At 37.5% G+C, this 26199-nt stretch overlaps 1 protein-coding gene across 1 annotated transcript in view; it reads left to right on the top strand.

The window, feature by feature from the left end:
- The window catches only part of LOC135714121 (teneurin-a-like), a 103061-nt gene that overhangs the window by 63172 nt on the left and 13690 nt on the right, over nt 1-26199 (top strand). The window contains exons 4-6 of the mRNA XM_065237400.1: nt 12350-12544; nt 12679-12888; nt 13006-13191. Coding sequence (XP_065093472.1) covers nt 12350-12544; nt 12679-12888; nt 13006-13191 — 591 coding nt within the window. The remainder of the gene's footprint in view (nt 1-12349; nt 12545-12678; nt 12889-13005; nt 13192-26199) is intronic.

The raw sequence follows: 26199 nt of genomic DNA, 5'->3' as shown, positions 1-26199 counted from the left end.
CGTTTCAAACGGAATAGATAATAGGAGTGATTAAAGAGTGTCCACAGTTAAATTGCATCTCATAGAAGTGCTCGTCAAAATAAGTCTCTCAACCGATTGTCATGAAATTTTCAGGGAATGTAATAATATATACAAGATTGGTTAAGCTATCTTATTTCACTCTATTTCTTCACCAAATCCAAATGCCCGAACTTTCTTCTTAATTCCACTCATAAGGTTTTGTACAACGGTTGAATCGACATTTTTCTGCTTTCATCCATGATTTCAACATTTCCTACTCCGCAGTGACAACTTTAGGATGCTTACGACGTTAGTGCTTCTTTATAGCCCAGTATTTTTTCGATCGGCCGCAACTCCGGTGTGTTTGGGGGATTGAGATCTTCGGCACCGAATTGACCCCATTCGTATTGTACCACTTTAGAACGTCCTTGGAGTAGTGACAAGAAGCTAGATCCGGCCAAAAAATGGTAGGAACGTTGTGTGATTTGAGAAACGGAAGCTGTCGGTTTTGCAGACACTCATTCATGTAGAACGTAGTCCTGCTCGTTTCTTGACATTATTTTCCGTTGATCTTATTTTCTGTGCTGAGCACCAATCTTACCAACGCCAGGGAGGCAGCTCCCCGTTCTTATTCTGATTGCTTAAGGAAAATTATTTGGGATTGTTCAAAACAGGAAAAGCATGACAATTACCACGCCCGTCTTCTCGGTTATGGGTAAAGGAAGGATATTTTTGATGTAACTTCTACTAAACGGAAGGCCAGCAACTCACCGACGCCCCAAAGATTCTACGGAGTTGGGTAGTTTGGTAGGAGAAGGGTCATGGTTTTCTTAAGCCATGAATACCACATAACCATGTTAAATGACCAGAAACACTTCGTAAGGTTTTCTCCAGGACGCTATAAAAAGCAAATATATCTCGAATGTATATGATTTATCGCGAATATCTCGTGATTGAAATTTTTTTAGCAATAATTCCTCCAACCAATGCGCTTTTTTATTATCTTTTGAATAAACCAAAAGTTCTATGCGTTTTGAGCACGAAAATGCGTAATTTTAACATCAGAAAACGAGGCGTTTCCGTGATGGGAAATGTGGTTCTCACATCTAATGTGTTTTTTTTTTTTATCTAGTTCGTTTATTTGGTAGGCTCAATCGCGTTAGTTTTACGGAGCCGATAGTTCATTGTTCTTTGTTTGTAACAAAATTCACTTAATTCTATTTCTAGTAGGAGTCGGGCCGAATACTCGCGGCTTACTCGAGGTTAGAGAGGTACATTGTCGAAGGATAGAATCAGGGGAGGAGCTTGGGGGTAAGGTTTCGTTGCCTCATCAGAGTGTTGTCGCCAGTATGAATGGTAGTGTGGTTCTAGTTTCGTCTGGAGTTCGACCGGCTATGGTGACCAGTGGGCGATGATGAGACTCATCGAGACGGGGGGACAAGACAAACAAAAACGATTAAAGAGAGACAAAAGACGAAGGAATTAAATTCTTATACTAGACATTTGAAGAAACACATAAACCGACTGCATATAGCCGATATCGCGAGTTCCCAACACGTCTCTAATAGGAACATAGGGTTGTCTTCCATGGGCCTCAAGGGTATTCAAAAGTCGCTCTCTGGCGGCGTCATTATCCGTACACTGGCAAACTGCGTGATCGATGTCATCGTAACCGTTTCCACACCGACAGATGTGGCTGTCCACGAGGTTTATTCTATTGAAATGAGCATCTAGCGAGTAGTGGTTGAACATGAGTCTACTCATCACGCGAATGAAGTCACGACTTAAGTCCAAGCCTTTAAACCACGCTCTCGAAGAAACATTAGGAATAATTGAATGTAACCACCGTCCAAGATTTCCATTGTCCCAATCGGTTTGCCAACTCTAAAGGGTACTCTGACGCACTAAATGGTAAAATTCATCGTGTGAAATTTGCTTGTCATAAAATTCGCCTTCCTGCGCACCCCGGAAATAAGATGAGTGCCTTCTTGGTTTCATCGACCGAATAGCCTCAATCGAACTGAGACTATCCGAGAAGATGAAGTAATGGTCTGCGGGCATGTTGGAAATCATCCCCAATGCGAAGTTGATTGCTGCCAGCTCAGCAACAAAAACGGAACAAGGTTCCTGAAGCTTGCGGAAGGCGCTAGAGTTTTCATTGAAGACACCGAAGCCAGTGGATCTATTGAGACGTGACCCGTCTGTAAAATATCTGTTCGCGCAATTGACGTTTTGGTACTTTTCAGTAAAAATACGTGGGATAATAATAGGTCGAAGTTGATCGGGAATCCCAAGAGTTGCTTGTTTCATGGTCAGACCATATTCAATTGAGAAACTGCGATTGGTGAAGTGAGCACGGTCTGGAGTGTAACAAGGAAGACACATATCTGACGATATGTAGTGGTGGTAGATTCTCATAAATCGAGATTGTGTGTTCAGCCCAAGAATTTCTTCAAAATGTTCAATTGTAAGTGTGTTCGTCACTCCGCATTTGATTAGTATTCTGAGAGAGAGAGCTCCCAGAAACGGTTCTGGAGGGGTGTTACTCCTGCAAGAACCTCGAGACTCATGTTATGCGTTGAGTGCATACAGCCGAGAGCAATACGCAGACAACGAGATTGAATTCGTTCCATCGGTGACATTTTCTTGCCGAGAGAAAGCAAAAAGAGGCATACTCTAGAACAGAGAGAATAGTTGTTTTATAAAGCGTTATGAGGTCTCCCGGATGAGAACCCCGCCATGTGCCGCAAATTGAACGGAGAAAGTTGATCCTTTGCTGACATTTTTGCTTCAAATACGTAATATGGATATTCCAAGTGCACTTTGAATCAAACCAGACCCCAAGGTACTTGAAAGACAATGATTGAGTAATGTTTCTGCCCAAAAGATTAAGATGCATTTGGGCTTGGTTCCGCTTCAGTTTTCTGCGGCGAGAATTCGATCCCTAGATTCCTAGCCCAAGAAGACAAGTTATCTAAGGAACTTTGCAATGGTCCTTGCAAGTCCACGGCATGTGGACCTCTTACGGAAACCACACCGTCATCTGCAAGTTGTCTAAGCGTGCATTGTTCTGCCAAACAGTTGTCGATATCTTTGACATTAAAGCTAATGGTGGTTTCGACTGGTTGATTGGAATCACTTTATGGGGTGGCTTTCTCAGTCTTTTAGTAGAAACGATTATTTTTTTACGTTCCCGACGTTTCGACCGTTTGGTTGTGGTCTTTCTCAAGGAAGAAAGACCACAACCAAACGGTCGAAACGTCGGGAACGTAAAAAAATAATCGTTTCTACTAAAAGACTGAGAAAGCCACCCCATAAAGTGATTTGACATTAAAGTTATAAAGAAGAGGGCTGAGACATGAGCCTTGGGGCAGACCCATGTAGCTAATTCTGGAAGTTGTCAGTTGTCCAAGGGAAAAGTTCATTTGCTTTTCTGACAACAAATTGTACAAAAAATTATTTAAAATTCCGGAAATTCCACATCTGTGCAGATTGTTTGACAGAATTTTAATGGAAACTGAATCAAAAGCCCCCTTAATGTCAAGAATACTGAAGCCAATTGCTCCTTGTGCGCAAAGGCCAGTTGAATATCTGTGGAAAGCAGCGCTAGGCAATCGTTTGTTCCTTTGCTCTTGCGGAACCCAAACTGTGTAATTGATAGCAAGTTATTTGTTTCGACCCACTGATCGAGTCTCCGAAGGATCATTTTCTCCAACAATTTCCCAATGCCAGGTTTTCGAATGCTATTACTTTGACCTGTCTCCATTCAGGCGGTATAATGTTGTTTTCTAGTAAGGAATTGAATAAGTCTAGCAAGCGTCTTTTAGTGATATCTGGGAGATTTTTCAGAAGATTGAATTTAATCATATCGCTTCCCGGTGAGGAGTTGTTTGATGAAAGAAAAGCCATAGAGAATTCCAGCATTGTGAATGGTCTATCCAGCGAGCTGCCGCTCGGAGACGCTTCTCGAAGAATGTGTTGTGCTGGAGCTGAGTCCGGACAGACCTTTTTAGCGAAATCGAATATCCATCGGTTGGAGTCACTCTCATTAGAAGATGAGCGATTACGCATGTTCCGAGCCACCCTCCACAAGGTGTTCATTGAGGTTTCTCGTGAGAGTCCCTCGTCGAAATTGCGCCAATAACCGTGTTTCTTTTATTTGACTAATTGTTTCAGCTTTGCCTCTAGCTTTGAATATTCCTCGAAGTATGTGGAGGTTTTGTGTCTACGAAAAGCATTGAAAGCATCAGATTTTTCTACTTACAATTTTGTGCATTCTTCGTCCCATCCAGGTGTGGCTGGTCTCCTTTTGAAGGGAGCACTTGGAACTTTTCTTTTTTGTGCTTCCAGTGAACTTTTGTAAATCAAATCGGCGAGGAATCGATATTCTTCCAATGGTGGAAGCGTATCTATTGATTCGGCACCGATTGTCACCGCCGTTGCATATTTATGCTAATCTATGTTCCTTGTAAGATCAAATGGAACTCGAGATGGTTCTGCAGAGTGAGGGGCACACTTAATTGAAATGATGATTGGCAAATGATCGCTACCATGGGGATCATTGATAACCTTCCACAGACAATCCAATGATAGCGATCTTGAACACAAAGATATGTCGAGTCGACTTTCTCGAGCCTGAGGTTTTGCTATACGTGTCGCTTCACCAGTGTTCAAAATAGTCAAGTTGAAATCGTCGCATAAATCGTAAAAAATAGCCGCTCTATTGTCATCATATAGATCGCCCCACCCAGTACCATGGGAGTTCATATCACCCAGAATTAATACTGGGGATGGAAGAATCGAAACTAGATTCCAGAGTTGACTACGGCTAATAGAGGTTCTTGGTGGAACATATACTGAAGCTATGCAAAAGTCTTTGTTCTTCACATTTATTTGACAAGCGACGATTTCGACGCCTGATAGAGCAGGAAGGGAAATTTTGTTGAAAGGGTAGCACTTTTTGATTCCTAAAAGTACTCCACCATAAGAATCGTCTCTATCCACGCGTATAATGTTAAAATCGTGGAAATTGAGTTCTTTATCGGAAGAAAGCCATGTTTCACAGAGAGCAAATATATCACAATCAGAATTGTGAAGTAAAAATTTGAACGAGTCTAGTTTAGGCACTAGACTACGGCAGTTCCACTGCAGCACAGTGATCATATCTTCAACCTCGTTCGACGAATTATCCATCGAAAGATATGATTGATGCAAGGAGGGGCCATGAAACAGCCAATTGCTTAAGATATGATTCTACCGTTGGAAGCAAGGCAGAAACTAAGCTTCTTAGAGGGTCTTGTATGATGAACATGTTTAATATGAATTCCACAATGTCCAAAAAAGCTAGCAAACCTCGTTCGGACTTGGATTTCTTTTGAGAAGTTTGAGGAGCAGCTTTATTATTTTTCTTATCTTTTTTTGGCAATGGTGGAAAATTCCTGCTGCATCCAGGGATTGGCTCAGCAGGAGCCTTCGGTTTAGTTTTATAATCCCCATTACCCTGGGAATTTGCCAATCTTCTGGAGGTGACTTTTGTTTTCTTACGGCGCACTTTCGGGGAGGAGCATTTTCTTTTTGAGGATCCGTCCATTTTTGAAGGTGCGTGTACCACCGTAGAATCACCTTCATCGGATGAGTCAGAGTCCGATTCTTCAGCTGACAAAATCGAAAATTGGTTTGCCTCTTGGACGGCTCTGCAGCCTTCACCATTTGAGCATATATGTATCCTCTTTGTGGTTTTCACCACATTTGCTTCAACGAGTTTTGTTGCCGCAAAGGCTTTTTGCAGTTGGTACAATTCTATACCCTCTGTACAAACAGCCGCACCGGAAAAAAAGCCCCATCAATTTTAACAAAGTTTGGGAGAACTGAACCAGCGAAAGTCACCCGAAACAAGTCTGAATGCCGATAAACTTTTTTACCGTCTAGCAAAGATGCTGAATGCAGTTACCTTACATCCAGTATCTTCACTAGCGCGGTAGCGAATGTGGAGCTTTTAAAACTTCCCGAGGCACGTTTCAAGTCCTCGACAGTCAGACTCGCGTCGGAGACCACGCCTTCTATCTCCACATCTCGAGAAGGGATGTAGATGTTATACTCAACACTAAAAAGCTCGTGTTCAGCAATTTTATTTGCCACATCATAAGTCGGTGCCTCTACCCGCTGTTTGTTGAATCTTTCCTTGTGTACCAAGATTCCCGGATACTTTCGCAGCAAGTCTCTCGTAATTTCGAGAGTTTTCAAAGGTTAATTTTTGGGCTGAAAAAAGACAACCCATGGTCCTTTCGAAGACGGTTGGTAGTATCTGGTTCGCGCAACGTAGGCATCCGAAGACACCATAAGTGTTGCGCAAAAGCGGTGCACAACCGCTTAAAAATTGAAAAAAAAAACTTAAAAATAACCTTCACCAATTAATTTACTTAACTACTAGTTGTTAATGTTTCTCAGCCCGGTGTGCGAGCAACCATACAAAAAAAAATCATCAAAAAACAATTATTAAAAAAAAAATTAACTTTTTAATAATTGCAAAAATGCCCCACTTTATTAGGGAGAGCACACTGCCACAAGGCAGTCCACATCGTGCTCTCTTGCCGTGCGGATCTATTTGCTTTTTGCTGAAGGAAGTGTTACTACTACCTAAAGCTACAACAAATTTAAACAGCACTTTTCAGTGCTCAACCTGTAAAAATTTTCTACCTTGTTCAACTCTTATTCCTCTTCGATCCTTGTTTGGACCCTACCCGAGGTAATCCTTCTTGGATATCGATTTGGAAAATTCCTCTTCGATCCTTCAGATTCTTATAGTAATCTGCTTGGAAGTCGATTTGGATAAAAAATTACTGCCGCCATGGCGCCTAAACGCAAAAGAAAGGGGCAAACTCTTGACCCCCCTTCTGATGAAATTAATTTGAGTAATCAATTTGATTTGCTCACGGATGATGAGAATGATCCATCATCCAAGAAAAATTCTAGAAGGAAAAGATTCCCTCTATTGTGATAACCACTACCGATTTCCATGCTCTTCGCATGGAACTTTTGAATTTCGTGAAAGTTAAGTTTTCACTACAAATTGGACGTCGAGGTGAATGCCGTGTATTGGCTGAAACCTTGGACGGATTTAAATGTCTTCTCAAGTATCTTACTGAGAAGAAGCACAAATTTTTTACTTACGACACCAAAACTGAACGTGTGTTCAAGGTTGTCATGAAAGGACTGCCCAGTGGTGAATCCCTGGATCAGATCAAAGATGAACTGGCAAAATTACTTGGAGTTGTGCCACTCCAAGTAATCAAAATGAAAATGAAATCCCGTCCTGGAGATTCGCGCAACGGGATTTCTAATGATTTTTATTTAGTTCACTTCAAATCTAGTGAACTAAACAACCTTAAGGCCTTAGAAAAAGCTAGCCTTATGCTCCATGTCCGAGTGAAGTGGGAACACTTCAGGAAGACTGGAGGAAATTTCCAAAACCTCACCCAGTGCCGTAAGTGCCAGGGATGGGGTCACGGAACTAAAAATTGCTACATGCCAGCTAAATGCATGAATTGTGGTGATTCCTCTCACGCAAAGGACGACTGTCCTGTGAAGGAAGATCCTAAGAAATTTAAATGTTCAAATTGTGATGAAAACCACAAATCCAATTTTTGGGAATGTAAGACTCGCAAAGCGATCCTACAATCTCGTTCTAACCGTCAGGTAGGAAACGCTCCACGTTTCCGACCAGGTACAAATTCCTCTGCTGTTAACAACGGTCAGCGAGGAACAAATTCTACATTCGTACCCGTAGGTACAAATATCTCCCCTGCTTCAAATGTTTCATCTGTACCTACTCCCCTCGCTGCTAACAATGTTCAGCGAGTTAATGGAGCTACCTATGCTGCTATTGCAGCGGGTAGAAATCAAAATACTAACCACCGTTCTAACGGAAATTTTGACAATTTTGACTTAGGAAGCATTACTGCCCCCAAAATGGAATTTTTACAGAATTCATTAATTGACATGATTTCTGATATGCTTAAATCTAACTCCATGTTTGATGCTATTCAAACTGGAGTAAAATTTGCAAATAATATTGTCATGACTTTAAAATTCAGTAATGGATTTTAAAGCTTTAAATATTGTAAATTGGAATGCTCGATCTCTTAAAGATAATGAAGACGAGCTATTTAACTTTTTTAGAGTTCATAACGTGCATATTACCGTTATAACTGAAACGTTCCTTAAACCTGCCCATAAGGTTAAGAAGGACGCAAATTACTTGATTTATAGAAATGATCGTCTTGATGGACCCTGTGGTGGCGTTGCCATCATTATTCATAGACGAATCAAACATAAAATTCTTTCTTCATTTGAAACCAAAGTTTTTGAAACTTTGGGAGTTTCTGTTGAAACATAATTTGGAAAACTTACGTTTATAGCTGCCTATTTGCCATTCCAATGCGTAGGCCAGCAAAAGAATTTTCTCAAGGGTGACCTCCAGAAACTTACGCGTCATAGGTCTAAATTCTTCATTATTGGTGATTTTAATGCAAAACACCGCTCATGGAATAATGCTCAAAGCAATTCCAATGGTAATATTCTGTTTGATGATTGTTCTGCAGGTTATTACACTATTCAATATCCAAACAGCCCAACATGCTTTTCTTCTGCAAGAAATCCCTCCACTATTGATTTGGTCTTAACTGATTCATGTCAACTTTGTAGCCAATTGGTTACCCATGCTGACTTCGGTTCTGATCACCTTCCAGTAACTTTTGAAATATCCCAAGAAATAATTTGTAATCCCAACAGCTCTACTTTCAATTACCATAGAGCTGATTGGGAGCAGTATCGAACATTTATGGAATATAACTTCGATCCAAACATTCCTTTGCAAACCAAAGATGAAATTAATTATGCTCTTGAATCTCTGACTACTTCTATAGTTGAAGCAAGAGCTGCCTCAGTACCAAAATGCGAGATTAAATTCGATTCAATTATAATAGACGATGATCTTCAGCTCTTGATCCGTCTTAAAAATGTCCGTAGGAGACAATATCAAAGAACACGCGATCCTGCCATGAAAGTTATCTGGCGGGATTTGCAAAAACAAATTAAAAAGCGATTCTCTGCCCTGAGGAACAAAACTTTTGAAAATAATATTTCTAAATTAGACCCGAGTTCCAAACCCTTTTGGAAACTCACAAAAATTTTGAAAAAACCTCAAAAGCCTATTCCAGCGCTTAAAGAAGGTGGTAAAATTTTGATCACAAATTTGGAAAAAGCTCAGAAACTTGCTAAGCAATTCGAGAGTTCCCATAATTTCAGTTTGGGTCTTACTAGTCCTATTGAGAATCAGGTTGCTCGGGATTTTCTGAATATTTTCTCTCAGGAAAATATTTTTGATGATTCCTGGGGGACTGATTTGGACGAAGTAAGGTCTATAATTAAAAATTTTCAAAATATGAAAGCTCCAGGTGATGAGGGAATTTTCTATATCCTCATCAAAAAACTCCCAGAGAGTACCTTGTCTTTCTTGGTAAAATTATTTAACAGATGTTTCCATTTGGCATACTTTCTTGATAAATGGAAAAATGCAAAAGTTGTTCCAGTTTTGAAGCCGGATAAAAATCCAGCTGAAGCTTCTAGCTACCGTCCAATAAGTTTGCTTTCTTCAATAAGTAAACTTTTTGAAAAGATAATTTTGAATAGAATGATGCTTCACATCAATACGAACTCAATTTTTGCAGATGAGCAGTTTGGATTTCGCCATGGGCATTCAACTACTCATCAACTCTTAAGAGTTAACAATTTAATTCGTTCAAACAAATCTGAAGGCCACTCAACTGGAGTTGCTCTTCTAGACATAGAAAAAGCATTCGACAGTGTTTGGCATGAAGGTTCGATTGCTAAATTGAAAAAGTTTAATTTTCCACTTTATATTATGAAATTAGTTCAAAATTATTTAACTGACAGAACTCTTCCAAGTAAATTATCAAAATTCCAAATCTAATCGACTACCTGTTAGGGCAGGAGTTCCTCAGGGTAGCATTCTTGGGCCTATATTGTATAACATTTTTACTTCGGACCTCCCTGATTTGCCTCAGGGTTGCCACAAATCTTTGTTCGCTGATGACACAGGCATTTCCGCTAAAGGAAGAAGTCTTCGTGTTATTTGCAGCAGACTGCAGAAAAGTTTAGATATTTTCTCTTCTTATTTACAAAAATGGAAGATTTCTCCCAACGCTTCCAAAACTCAACTTATAATATTTCCACATAAGCCTAGAGCTTCGTTTTTGAAACCTATTAGTAGTCACATAGTCACTATGAACGGAGTTCCAATTTCCTGGTCAAACCAAGTGAAATATCTTGGATTAGTTCTTGACCAAAAATTAACTTTTAAAGATCACATTGAGAGCATTCAAGCCAAATGTAATAAATATATAAAATGTTTGTATCCTCTTATAAACAGGAAATCCAAACTTTGCCTGACGAATAAACTTCTAATATTTAAACAAGTTTTTAGACCGGCCATGCTTTACGCTGTGCCAATATGGTCTTGTTGTTGCACTACCAGGAAAAAAGCACTTCAAAGGATTCAGAACAAAGTTCTGAAAATGATTTTGAAGTTGCCTCCCTGGTACAGTACTACCGAGGTACATAGAATTTCGAATGTTGAGACTTTAGCACAAATGTCCAACAAAATAATTAATAATTTCAGGCAAAAATCGTTGCAATCCTCAATTGCAACGATTAATTCCCTTTATACTTAGATAAGATTTAGTTTTAGTTTTTAGTTTTAAGATATCAATTGTTATACTGACATGCAGGTTAAAAAACCTGTTTAAAATACTGAATTGCCAAGACATGAACAATGTAAAAACACTTAGATATATATCATAACAATTAAGGCTGGTACGTTACTGCAGTAACTGGAGCACCTAGGTTAAAATGAAATGTAATTTATTTTGAATTTGAAACAAATAAAGAGTTAAAAAAAAAAAAAAAAAAAAAAAAAAAAAAAAAAAAAAAAAAAAAAAAAAAAAAAAACTGTCACAAGGCAACTTTGCTATACAATAGCAAGGCAATCGAAAAAAAACTATCCTATTATACTTATGCCGTTTACTGCTGCTTGCTTGCAGCTGCAGGTGGCGATACAATGGAGACGTCGATAACTGCGATACAATGGAGACGTCGTGATGATGGTGATCTTTCACCGGGATGGGTAAAGATGGACACTCGAAATAAACGGGCTCGCCGAATTTCGGTGCTTCCGAGACACGCGCGCTTATCACCTGGACACTGCACTGTGATGCGAAAAAAAACCACGCGGGTGGAAAAAAAACACAACTAATACTTAATGTCGTGTGAGAGACCGGGCCCGTGCTAACCGACTCAGCGCTCGATACGGAATGATCTAAAGCGTTGAAAAGGATAGGAATAGTTTGTCGAAACAAATCAAGAGCGCCAGAATACACCGATCAACAAATTTCGAACGTGAAAACTCAATGCCGTTGGATGACAAAAAACCCTCAAGAAAATTTCTCGTTTTGGATGATGGAAGTTACTTTCCTCTCTCAAAATCTCAAATTCCGGTGAAGTGATGGTGTATATTGCCATATCGGAGAGAGGAATTTATAAGCCATGGTTCAAGCCCAGCGGTTTGGCTATCAACCAAGAAGTGCACACTTAGAAACACCTAATTTTACATGTGAAGGAATCAATCTTTGACATGAAGGATGAGACGTAAACAAACATGTCATGTAAAATTAAGTGCTCCGAGACTGAAAAGTTCGTGACTCGACGAAAAGTACGTTTGATTGAGTTGAATTTCGCGTCTATTATTACTCAATTTTATGTCAAAATTGACGCTCGTATATGTCAGTCTCAGAACACTTAAATTTACATGAATTTTTCTAAACGTGTGTACCAAAATCAATGTTTGAAGAAAATATTGATTATATTTCTTCAAAAACATCACGCAGACGGAAACTACGTGTTTTGGCCGGATAAAGCATAATTGCATTATGCTAAGATAACACTAACCTCCTTTGAAAATCAAAATATCCCATATGTACCAAAAAACTGCAATCAAACAAACTTACCTCAGTGTCACTCAACTGAAGATTTTTTTTTTTTTGAAATATCAGTTCGTTGGTGTACAAAAACAATAACACCATATAATTTTGAAGGTGTATGTACCCTAGATATACGAGAATGGCAAAAAGACGAATTATTTTCTTTAAAATCAAAACATTTTTAAAAATAATAAATTACGCTAATGGTGTAACGGATACGAACGAAGATGGGAAACTGTACTGCTAATCTGGATCAGATATATCACAGATTTATTTAATATTTAATATTGCAGGCGTGTGTCCGGTGCTGTGCTCATCTCATGGTCACTATGGGGGTGGTGTATGTCATTGCGAAGAAGGATGGAAAGGCTCCGAGTGTGATATACCGGTGGCCGAGTGTGAACTTCCTAGCTGCTCTAATCATGGACGATGCATTGAAGGTGACTGCCACTGTGAACGAGGCTGGAAAGGATTATACTGCGAGCAACGTAAGTACTAGAAATTACCTTTATCGCATTCATGATCATGCATGTTACATACATATATGTTGACACTGTAAACTAAAAACAAGCTAAGCATGAATCTTTCAAAAACTAATAATTAACCATAAATCGTTGCGCAGCGGACTGTATCGACCCATCGTGCTCTGGCCATGGAACGTGTGTGTCAGGGCAGTGTTATTGTAAGGCTGGTTGGCAAGGAGATGATTGTAGCATCGTTGATCAGCAAGTATATCAATGTCTTCCTACATGTTCCGATCATGGCACTTACGACCTGGAGACAGGATCATGTGTATGTGACCGTCACTGGGCCGGAGTGGATTGTTCTCAAGGTACATATTTCAAATTAAGTTATTTCTGCTTCAGGCAAGTTTATTGTCAGTACACATATCGGTGCCAGTTATCGAATCGGCATCTCTAAATATGATTATTACATCTTGCTTCCACAGCCGTATGCAGCCTTGATTGCGGTCCAAATGGCATATGTGAATCAGGACGTTGCCGGTGTAACCAAGGATGGACCGGAAGCTTATGTGATCAGCTGACTTGTGATGCAAGATGTGCCGAGCATGGTCAATGTAAAAATGGAACCTGTGTATGCTCGCAGGGATGGAATGGACGACATTGCACGTTACGTAAGTACAACTTCAACCATCCGTTATTCTGGCATATTACATTCTCACTTGAATATAAAGTGAACTCTCTACAAATCGATTAAAGGGACCATCGAGTTATAGAATAACAATCCCATAGGAAATCGTTATCACAGTAACCATGAAATTAATTTTTACTATGGTTCTATAACTCGATATCGAGCTAGTGGACATCAAGTTGTGGAGCGTTGACTGTATCTATAGAAGAAGACAATTCCAACGTATAGCGAAGATGCACCAGTTATAACACTGTTTCAAAATTGCACCAGTTTTCGCATGGTCTAGCGATTTATATACCATAGACTGCTAACATTGCGTAGTGTTTGTGCAATGTCATCTATATGTGCAACTACCCTACCCACTGTACCACTACACTATACAAAACAAAGCAACAATAAATTAGTGTGTCGTATGCTCCCGAGCAGGAACCGATAACTAATCGATAACAAATTAATATCTTAATGCGGTATGATATAAGATTTCGGTATGCTTGTGGTATAAAACCTTGTTTTGGTATTATTCAGTTATCGAAATATTTTGTAAAATATCAAATGAATACCAAAACAACAAAATGTGAACCTTCCCGAGCAGGAGAAAACAACTAATGGATACCTGATTCTGATCTGATACCAAAATTTGGTATTGACTAGCATGACATAAGAGGTAAAATACCAAAGAATAATACCAAAAAATTACATGGAAAATACTTTGTAAATACCAAAAATTGATACTTGAATACCAGAAGAATACCTGTGTAGTATTGCTCAGGTATTACATTATCATAAATTAGTATTGGAATAGTATTATGGGAACATTTTTTTGGTATTATTTTTTGGTATTCATCCATACCAATTTAAAGTATCGAGATATTCATTCCTGCTCGGGTTCAGTCAGTCGAGTTATTGAATTGGTATTAAATGACCTTCAAAATAACAAACTTTGGTATTCTGGCATCTAAAAAAGCGTCTGTTATCTGTTTGTTATTGTAATAACTAAATTATTTATTAGTTCGTGATTCGTAGAACATTTTTGAGGTATTATTTTTGGTATGTTACCTCTTATGTCAGCCTCACTAATACCATATTTAGGTTGCCAATTATGCTATTTTCATATCTGAATTTGGTATTAATAAGTTATTTTTTCCTGCTCGGGCTTCCGACATGGCAGGACGGCGAAGCAATAGATGCGTTTCATTACTATCCATCTTGATCGGGATCAGAAATTGAAAGATAAACAACACAACGTAGGGATCCCTCCCGTGCGCGATTACGTAGCTATATGAGATACTTAATACTAAATACACGAAAATATCGAATTTAAAGCAAGATGTACCAAAATAATCTGGACTGCAAGGATAGAAGTATTAATTGAAAGCATATTTTTTTAAAGAATAAAACATGAGAAATCATTCGTTCGTTGAGTGCAACCAGGGATGTCAATGACGATTGGCCTCCTTTAGCTCAGTCGGTAAAGGCGCAACTACAAAGCAATACCAGGCTGGAGGTAGCTTTATTCGATTCCCAGTCCGGTCTCGGATTGTAAATTTTCTTGACATCCCTGAGCATCAAGCCTCCGACAGGGTGTTAGTTTCACGTACCCACTTAAAAATAGTAGATGTCACCACGCACCGTAAACAAATGAATTTTAAACTTATATTTTATTTACTGTACATCATTCCGGCATTCGTTCTAATTAGATAACACTTCTGAAATTTGTGAGTTTGACAGAACCACCAGCATCAAATTGTCGGGGCAATATATAGTTGTCAAGTTGCCTCCGGGTTGCTGGGCATAGAGTATGATTGTACTTGTCACACAATTAGGCTAATGCAAAAAAGCTGTAGACATCGAAAGCTCTCAATTAATAATTTTGAAATTTCATATAAAACACAAAGCACGTAATTAGCTAATATGCGATAAACAAAAAACTTTAAATGTGAAGAAAAAGAAGAAGAAGAAGAAGAAATCCGTTAAAGTCTTCAAGCAAATCCCCATTGAATACGTTAACATACGTTAATGACTAACAACCTGAGCGACCCATTTCGATACATTTTACTATCTCGTGGTGCACCATAAACGATGTTTATGCTTCTTTTTTTAACTCTTTAGTTGTTATAAATTCAAATAAATAACATTTAATTGTTTAACCTAGGTGCTCCAGCTACTACAGCTACTAACCAGCCTTAATTGTTATGATATATATCTAAGTGTTTTTATATTGTTCCTGCCTTGGTAATTCAGAATTAAAAACAGGTTTGTTATACCTGCAGGTCAGTATAACAATTGACATTTTAAAACTAAAAACATAAACTAAATCTTATCTAAATAGGAAGGGAATACATTGTTGCAATTGAGGATTGCAATGATTGTTGCATGAAATAATTAATTATTTTCTTGGACATTTGTTCTAAAGTCTCAACATTCGAAATTCGATGCACCTCGATAGTACTGTACCAGGGAGGCAACTTTAAAATCATCTTCAAAACTTGGAATCCTTTGAAGTGCTTTTTCCTGGTAGTGCAACAACTGGAAACGTATTGACACAGCATAAAGCATGGCCGATCTAAAAACTTGTTTAAATATTAGAAGTTTATTCTTCAGGCAAATTTTGGATTTCTTGTTTATAAGATGATACAAATTGTTTATATATTTATTACATTTGGCTTGAATGCCCCTAATGTGAACTTTGAAAGTAAATTTTTGGTCAAGTACTGCCAAGGTAATTCACTTGACTTGAACAAGAAATTAGAACTCCGTTCATAGTGACTATGTGACTACTGCTAGGTTTCAAAGAGATAGCTCTAGGCCTATGTGGAAATATTATAAGTTGAGTTTTAGAAGCGTTGGGAGAAGAGAAAATATGTAAAATTTTTTGGTAGTCTGCTGAAAATAAAACGAAGACTTCTTCCTTTAGCGGAAATGCCTGTGTCATCAGCGAACAAAGATTTGTGGCAACCCTGAGGCAAATCAAGGAGGTTCAAAGTGAAAATGTTATATAATATAGGCCCAAAAATGTTACCCCGAAGAACTCCTGCTCTAAAGTGAACCCCACTTGGTAAGAAATATTGTCAATACTTACAAGTATTGACAATATTATTGATGATGTGAATACATAAATTTTGTCAATATCGATGTATTCACGTCAATATATAATGTATTTACAATAGATTATTGTCAATAAAAATTGGCGTGTCGGGTGCACTTAACAGGTAGTCGTTCAGATTTGGAATTTTGATAATTTACCTACAGAGTTCCGTCAGTAAAATAATTTTGAACAAATTTCATAACAATTTGAACAAGCTTCATGCCAAGCACTGTCGAATGATTTTTATATGTCTAGAAGAGCAGCCTTCAGATTTGTTTGAGTGAATTAAATTGGTAACTCTAAATAGTTGATGAGTAGATGAATGCCCATGGAGAAATCCAAACTGCTCATCTGCAAAAATTGAGTTCGTATTGATGTGAAGCAAGGGGCCTCCCCCATGGCCCCTCCAAATGATCTGTGTTTCTATACCCCATGCGCCCTCCTGATTCTCCTTATGCTAGATCTTTACTATTAACCCCTCCTATTGTTTCATACACATACACACTTGATTTATTTTATAATTTTTATGCAAAATCAAATTCGGCGGAGAAATTAAAAATTAAGATTTTGTTTTTAAATAACAACAAGCTACAGGGGGCGCTAGGAGTATTTAATTTAAATTTGATTTGTTTTTTATTTTGATGATACTCATGAAACTGCAAGGCGTTTGGAAAATAAGGAAATTAAAAGTGTGATTTTTAATATCTCTAATTCTACAAGAGGGCACCAGGGGTATTTGATTAAATTTTATATATATATTTTTTTTACTTTGATGACATGCATGCTTCTGGATGCTGTTAGAATGTTTCGTGAAATAAGAATGGTTAGTTTACAACTGGGGGCGCTACACTCATAAAATTCGACACATTTTTATTGGCGAATTTCCATGAAAAATTCCACATGATTTTCATGTGTCCATACATAAACAGAATCTTATCAGAAGTACACATGAAATTTATTAGTTAAATAAATAGTATGTGTGGTTACACATGAATTTTGTGTGTACACATAAGAACTGTGAGTCTGACACATATATATCATTTGTTTAATGTGATGGTTTCTTTAGTTGAATTTGATTTCAAATATATTTTCATTGATGATAAACATGCTTCTGGAAGGCGTTTTGATTTTTTTATTAAATTCAAATGGTTTGCATTATGGGACGCTAAGAGTATTTGTTTTTATTTCTTATTAAAGATACTAATGCAAATTTAAGGCGCTTGTGAAGTTTGTGAAAATTTGAATTTTTGCTTTTAATTTCCTTGAACCAAAGGGGCGCTGGGGTCTTTAGTTGAATTTGATTTTATTTTTTAATTTTTGTTTCCTGAAATTGAAATTGTTGGTTTGTAACAGGGGGCGCTAGGGGTCTATAATTGAATTGAATTTTTTGTGTTTATTTTGATGATGAACATGCTCGTGGAGGGCGTTTGAAAAATGGGAAATTGGATGTGTGGTTTCAAATACCTCTGATGCAACAGAGGGGCGCTAGAGGTCTTTAATATAATTTGTTGTTTTTTATAGTTTGGTGGTGATACTAATGTAACTGGAAAGCATTTATAATTTTTGATTAAATTGGAAATGTTGGTTTTAATGTTCCTGAAGCAAAAAAGAGCGCTAGGGGTCTTAAAATGAATTTGATTTTATTTTCAATTTTTGGTTTCCTGCAATTGTAATTATTGAATTGTAATAGAAGGCGCTAGAAATCTTCATTTAATTTCTTTTTGATACCTTCATGACACTTATGCAACTGAAAGGCGTTTGTTATGTTTTATGAAATTTGAACTGCTGGTTTAATGTCACTGACCCTAGCAGCACACTTGTCACTGAACAATTGTGGTTGCTTGTGTGCAACCCATTCCAGTCACAATCAAGTTGCAGCAACTTATTTCGATGGAAGTGTGCTGCTTGGGGAAGCAAGTAGTCTTTAGTTGAATTTTATTTTATTGTTTAATTTTCGTTTCCTCAAATTGGAATTATTGGCGCTAGGAATCTTAATTTGATTTTTTTCATACTTTGATACCAATGCAATTGGAAAACTTTTGTATGACGAAATTGTAATTGTTGGATTTAATGTCACTGAAGCAATAGAACTTGGGGGCTTTAATTGAATTTATTTTTTTGTTTTTTTATTTTTATGATCAGCATGCTCGTGGAGGGCGTTTGAAAAATGGGGAAATTGGATGTGTGGTTTCAAATATCTCTGCTGCAACAAGGGGCGCTAGAGGTCTTTAATTGAATTTGATATTTTGTTAACTTTGGTGATATTAATGAAACTGAAAAGTGTTTGTAATGTATTATGAAATTGGAAATGTTTGTTTTAATGTCCCTGAAGTAACAGGGGCAAGTGATCTTTAATTGAATTTGATTTTATTTTTTATTTTTGTTTTGGGCCTGTTCATAAACTACGTAGACAGTTTTTTTGAGATTCTTGACCCCCCTCCCCCTGCGTAGATAATTGTCCATACAAAAAAATTAAAATTTGTATGGGCCGTGGATAATTGTCAACCCCCACCCCCATTAACTGTCTACGTAGTTCATGGACAGCCCCTTTCCTGAAATTGTAATTATTGGTTTGTGACAGGGTGCGCTAGGAGTCTCTATTGAAATTCTTTTGCATATCTTGATGATACTTATGCAACTGAAAGGCGCTTGTAATGTCTGATAAAATTGGAAATGCTGGTTTTAATGTTGCTGAAGCAACAGGGGCGCTAAAGGGTCTTTAATGGAATTTGATATTTTTACTTTGTTGATATGCATGCTTTTGCAGGGCGTTAAGATTGTTTCCAGAATTCAGCATTGTTGGTTCGCAACAGGGGGTGTTAGGAATCTTTGTTTGAGTTTTATTTCATGCTTTGATGATACTTATGCAACTGAAAAGCGTTTGTAATGTTTGATGAAATTGTAATTGTTGGATTCAATGTCACTGCAGCAATTGAATTTGAATTGAATTTGATTGTTTCTTGTTTACTTTGATTATATGCATGTTTCTGGAGGGCGTTTCTTTGTTTGTTTTTTTTTTTAATAATGCGTTTATTTTTCCAGGCTCATTTGCCGTAGCTTTGCGGAGCCGATAGGGATTGAGAACACAAGGTTTGGAGAGCAATATGCTCTTGATCTCGAACTAAGCGACACTCTGATGAAAAAGACAAACATGGGGGTACACCGATGGGCAGCTAACAACTTGGGAGAACGCAAGATGACACTAACTACTAAATCCTCAGATCTATCCGTTTTAAAAACACATACATTAAATTGCAATAGTCGAGATCTTGGCTCGCCAAGATGTCTCTAACGGGCCGCATAGGTTGTTTTCCTCGGGCCCTGAGGGATGCGGATAACTCGGATCTAGCAACACAATGTAAAGTGCATGACCAAAGCACGTGGTCGATATCGTGATAGCCACTACCACAAGCACACAAATTGCTGCCTGCGAGCCCGATTCGGAAGAAATGCGATTCTAACGAGTAGTGATTGGACATAAGCCTTGACATGACACGTATAAAGTCACGGCTCATGTCCAATCCTTTGAACCATGGCTTGTTCGATACCTGTGGGAGAATAGAATGTAACCATCTTCCCAGATCACTCTCATTCCATTTTTGTTGCCAGTTGGTGAGGACGTGCTGACGGGTAATTGAAAAAAATTCCGCAAAGGCGATTTGTCGATCAAAAATATCGCCTTCCATAGCGCCCACCTTAGCTAGCGAGTCCGCTTTCTCATTACCCGGAATTGAGCAATGAGATGGGACTCAAACTAAGGTGGAATTAAGAGTTTCGTCGTCTGAGATGGAAAGCGACCATCCCCCGCCTTTATCATTTTCATCCATTTCGGTTAAATATCGCTGCAATGGTGTTTTTGGTATTTTTTTTACAAATAATAACAGTAATTTCAAATAATATCAAAAATGGAAAAAAAAGAATATATATATATATAAATATATATATATATATATATATATATATATATATATATATATATATAGCAATTCCATAGAAAAAAGTTGTAGTGGGTCTCAGAATTTCATGAAAATTGGTATAGTTCTTCCTTATCAAAAAATATTAGACTCGTATTTTTTTATTGCGCCATTAGGGTGACCATTTCCGTGTTAGGGTGGTCCAAAAAATCATTTTTTTTCAAAAATGTATTTTTTCCAAATTTTATAACTTCTGAACCTCTTGACCGATTTTTACGATTAACCCTTCAAATGAAAGATGTTTTAATGTTGTTTTAAGAAAAATTATGAAACACTCAGAGATATTTGATTTTGTAGGAAAAGAATATGTTACAAAAGCTTTTTCTTGATTTTCACTGCGAGGGTCTTCAACAACTTCTTATTTTAGTATTTTTAATTGAAAGATCATTTAATTTTACATAACATAACAAAAAATTAGCGATGTCGGAGAAGCAGTTTTGGAGATACAATTTTTTTTAAATAAAAAATTATTGTTCCGCAATATATGCACCACACGTGCATGGAAACGATGAAGACGCAAGGTAGTTCACAATGCGTCTCCATCGAGTCACAGCAGCTGTGACTAATGAAATCTATGAGTAACTTACAAGCTGGGTGCAACATTCAGTTCAACCTGCGGGCTGTCCATAAACCACGTAGACCATGTTTTAAACATTGCAGATCCTACCTTTCGCTTCGTATACTCAAATTTTAAAGCGTTTCGTTTCAATACTCCTCCCATAGGGCCTTTTCCATGACAAGTTGCGAAAAAATGCCACACGGCAGCAATGCCAAAATTTTTTTGCATGTTGCATCAGTACCTAAGAGTCCAAGCTGTACCTCATAGGTAAATCACTCGTTCGTAGGCAATGACTTTTACATAAGCTCCAGCCCAATAGGCTTCGCGGTGTTAGTGACATTTGGAAATGTTTGGTGGTGTTTGTATTTATTCGCAATATTCATCTATTTACCTGAAACAGCTGTTTGAAGTGACGTCATTGCTTACGAACAGGTGATATACCTATGAGTTACAGCTTAGACTCGTAGGTATATCACTCACTCGTAGGTACGATATAATGCTTCACATAAAACAACGAATGTTATCAAAGAAATGATCAGTTAGAAATCAAAGTTTCCTACTAGAACAGTTGAATTGAAGAATGTCTAAAAATGAAACGTAAGTGTTCAATGTGTGATGTTTGGATGTTGAGTTCATGTGCCAGAAAAATCACCAATAAATTGTACGATTATGCAGGGAAAAAAAAGATTAAAATAGATGAGAGTAGCTCCTTCATTTGTCAACGATGCTACCACAAACTATATGAACCCAATGATGCCGTGACCGAAGAAGCCGTTGCAGGACCATCCAGAATCGCTGCTGCAGGTACGTTATTTGAAAATTCATGTGATTCTTCTTTAAATTTCAATTCTTTTCTTCTAACTACTAGCTTAAACTCTTCTTTTTTGCAATCATTTTTCAGAGTCCATCGAAGCAACCAGCATTGAATCAATTTCCGTTGCGGGACAGTCCAGAATGGTTCCTTTTCCCTGCCAAGGTAAATAATAAAAAATAAATCATTTGAATGTTTTTTTTTCTAATAATCAATTTTTTATATTTATTTTCAGAATCAGTGGAAACAACCAGTTCTGAATCGATCGTTACCACCTACAACGCACCTTTGTCGGACGAAAATGAATTCCTTATACAACTTAAGGATAAATATAAAGAAACAAGAGACAGCAATGAGCGATACAGGATTTTAACCACACTTCCCAAAAGTTGGTCTACATATAGAATTATGAAGGAGTTCAATGTTTCTCAACATATGGCCAACCAAGCAAAAGCACTGCAGCAAGAGAAAGGAATAATGTCGGTGCCTGTAAAGAGGTTAAGCAGAGCTTCATTAGGAGAACCAACGATAATGCTTGTTCGTGATTTTTACAATAGTGACGATATAAGTCGTGTTTGTCCGGGGAAAAGAAATTATGTAATATCTAAAAATGATGAAGGCGGAATCTACGTACAAAGAAGATTAGTTTTGTGTAACTTGCAGGAAGCGTACTCCATCTTTAAAAATACATATCCTGATATTAAAATAGGATTTTCCATGTTCGCCAGTAACCGTCCGAAACACTGCATTTTGGCAGGGACAAGTGGCACGCATACCGTATGCGTTTGTATATATCATCAGAACGTTAAACTTATTTTTAAAACACTACAAAGCAGACAATCACTCCCAGATGGTGTTGATTCCTATCACGATTTGTTTAAAAAAAATAATTTGTCAAAATCCAAGTGAACAATGCTGGCTGCAGTGTTGCAAAAATTGTTCAGGAACGCAAATTTTGGCCACAGAACTAATTACTATTCTTAGTAACGGACATGTTTTTTTTTTTTTTTTTTCTTTTGGTTTGTTTTTTCCGTCGATCTTGTTTTCCGTGCTGAGCACCAATGCTACCGACGTGCCAGGAAGGCAGCTCTCACACCTGGACCCTACCTATCGACCCATCAACTCATGAACCGGGGACCAACGGCTTTACTTCCCATCCGAAGGAAGGCGTGATCAGAGATGTTATGCCTCAGAACATCCCGGCGGCGCCGACTGGGATTGTACCCAGGCCTGCTGGGGTGAGAGGTAATCACGCTTACCACTACACCACCGGCGCCGTTTAGTAACGGACATGTTGAATCAATACAATTCAAACAATGGCGTCAAGTAGAGAGATGCATTATGGACTTAGTTCAAATGGACACACAGGAATTTATTGATACTTTTATAGAAAAATTATTCAATTTATTGCCGCATAACTTTATAGCTGAGCAACAGGCAAATTACATGAAACACGTCAAAAGCAATTTGAAAGCTACAGAATGCATCATAATCTGTGATTTTTCGGAGAATTATTCTTTCGTTGTGCAGGATGCAGTTCAAGGCTTTCATTGGGCGAACGCCCAATGTACTATTCACCCTTGTGCTATTTATTTTAAAGACGAAGAATCTAACGATTTGAAATTTACTAGTTTTATTGCAATTGCTGATTTCACTAAACATAATCATGTCGCAGTTCGTTTATTTCTAGCGTTCATAAAATGTAAATTGCCAAGCTTACAACAGATTTACTTTTTCTCAGATGGATCAGGAAGCCAATATAAAAATAAAATGACCGCTTTTAATTTATGCAACATGCAAAAAGATTTTGGCATTGCTGCCGAGTGGAATTTTTTCGCAACTTGTCATGGAAAGGGCCCTTGTGATGCTTTGGGAGGAGTATTAAAACGAAACGCTGCGAAAGCGAGTTTGCAAGGCCACCATATAACAACGGCCCAAGAACTTTACTCATGAGCTATTTCTAAGCCAGATTCAAAAATACACTATCAGTTTTTTTCGGAATCCGATTACAATAAAATGGAAAGAAAATTGAAAAACCGTTATATACATGTGAACCAAATTTCGGGGACACAGTCATTCCATAGTTTTAAGCCTCAAAACGAAAAGTATATTATTGTCAAACGGTATTCATTTTCAACGGAAGAAAAATGTGTGAAATTGTAATTAAAGAAAATAAATGCTTCATGTTTTACTTATTTTTCTTCGACCTCGTCATTATTTGTAGCATTTAAGTACTTCTCCCAGAATTTTGATACCAAAATTAATAATGTCAAACTGGGGCCTGTTTTAAAGCCACGAAGACTTCAATGGGGGAGGGGAGTCCAGCCACAGTATACGCTCGGTAAAAATATTTTAAAATTTTAGTAAAGTATACGAGGGGGGAGGTAGGATCTGCAATGTTTAAAAATTGGTCTACGTGGTTTATGGACAGCCTCCAGGCTGAACTGAATGTTGCACCCAGCTTGTAAGTTACTCATAGATTTCATTAGTCACAGCTGCTGTGACTCGATGGAGACGCATTGTGAACTACCTTGCGTCTTCATCGTTTCCATGCACGTGTGGTGCATATATTGCGGAACAATAATTTTTTTATTTTAAAAAAATTGTATCTCCAAAACTGCTTCTCCGACATCGAAATCAAGAAAATCGAAAATCAAGAAAAAGCATTTGTAACATATTTTTTTCCTACAAAATCAAATATCTCGAGTGTTTCATATTTTTTCTAAAAACTACATTAAAACATCTTTCATTTGAAAGGTCGGTCAAGAGGTTCAGAAGTTATAAATTTTTGAAAAAATACATTTTTGAAAAAAAATTAATTTTGGACCACCCTAACACGGAAATGGTCACCCTAATGGCGCAATAAAAAAATACGAGTCTAATATTTTTTGATAAGGAAGAACTATACCAATTTTCATGAAATTCTGAGACACACTATAACTTTTTTATATATATATATATATATATAAACAAGTTGATATAGTTTCACTCTACTAAAGAGTAATACATGGGAAAGAAGAAAAAAAAAACAAGAAGAAAAAAAATACAAACTATTTACAAAATTTTGGATCACCCTAAGTGATACAAAAAAAAATCAAGAGAAAAAAAAATGGATCACCCTAATTAAACACCAGCCTAATATTGGACCAGGGAAACAAGGGAGATGCGATACTGTCGAGAACAAAACAAGCCAAATAATTTATACCTATTGCACTGAGGCGGCAGCAGACTGGAAAGATAGGACGGCTGCAGAGTCAATAATCTCGATGCTGGTGTGCCTCGGTCGACTCGGTAGGCAATATGACGCTCTTTCGTTCTTGCTATCGATGGTGTGATGTACCGATAGTGGTGATGATTTTGCTGATGATGTTGCGATGATGCTGGGTTAAAGCTGGACCGTAATGAAAGCACTCGGCTAATCATTAACGGCTTCCTGACTCGCGCACTAGTTGTCTTAACACTATGCCAACTAACTTTGGCGAGAAAAAACCCTCGCGTGGGGAAAAACTCGAAACTCAAATGATAGTGTCGTACAACGAGACCGATGCGACTTGACCGGAATGCTGGAGGCTGTTTGAAAAATGAGAAAATTGGATGTGCGGTTTCAAATATCCCTGATGCAACAGGGGGCACTACACAGCAAAAAGTCAATTTTAATATCACGTCAAAGTGGATACACTTCAATCGTGTCGAAAATATGGTGTAATATTACATGCCAAAAAGAACGCAATCATCATCATTACTAAAATTTATGTATTGCTGTGTAGGGGTATTTCATTGAATTTGATATTTTTTTAAATTTTGGTTATACTAATACAAATAGAAAGCGTTTGTAATGTTTGATGAAATTGTAACTGCTGGTAAAAATGTCACTGAAGCAACAAGGGCGCAAGCGGTCTTTAGTTGCTTTGATTTTTTTTTAACTTTGATGATATGCATGCTTCTCTTTTGCATTTTAAAAATGATGGCTTCAACCATCTCTGTTGCAATAGGGGGCCGCTAGGGGTCTTTTTTTTTATTGAATTTGATTTTATTTTTTATTTTCAGGGCCTTGTGGTCTTAGAGTTACCTCTATGATATAAAGCTGCTGCTTGTTTGTCACATTTGAGGCACTCACACTATTTATGTCAAAGAATCAGTTGTACCTGCAGCAGTCATCCATAACTGAAATTTTGTATATCTGCTAATCTATCTGATTTCATCGTAGAAGTACGACGTTCTGGTTGTATCCCATAGGAACGTATTTTTCACTTTTAGGACCAAAATTGAATTATGGACAGAAGTAAATAAATGAGGTAGTTATGATTTCATATAACGAGAATCCAGCCCAGAAAATGTGAAAAATACCATAAAAATATGATTGTGCCATTAGCGTGAAGGAATTCAAGAAAAAAATTAAAATATATTTAAAAGCATTGATTTTTTACCAGAAAAGCTCAAAAATACCTCTCACTCAAAAACTATTTGTCCAAATCATTTGCCCTTGGAAACACATTTTAGAAGAGTTTTCCAAAGTGTGGTGAAAATTTGAGCCCAAAATATTAAGAAATAAAAAATCCCAC

Source organism: Ochlerotatus camptorhynchus, unplaced genomic scaffold (genome assembly GCF_037179485.1).
Source record: "Ochlerotatus camptorhynchus isolate MF236.1 unplaced genomic scaffold, CSIRO-AGI_Acam_v1.1 ptg000617l, whole genome shotgun sequence".
Taxonomy (NCBI): domain Eukaryota; kingdom Metazoa; phylum Arthropoda; class Insecta; order Diptera; family Culicidae; genus Ochlerotatus; species Ochlerotatus camptorhynchus.
The sequence above is the reverse complement of the archived record's forward strand: the minus strand, read 5'-3'. Positions and strand labels throughout refer to the sequence as shown.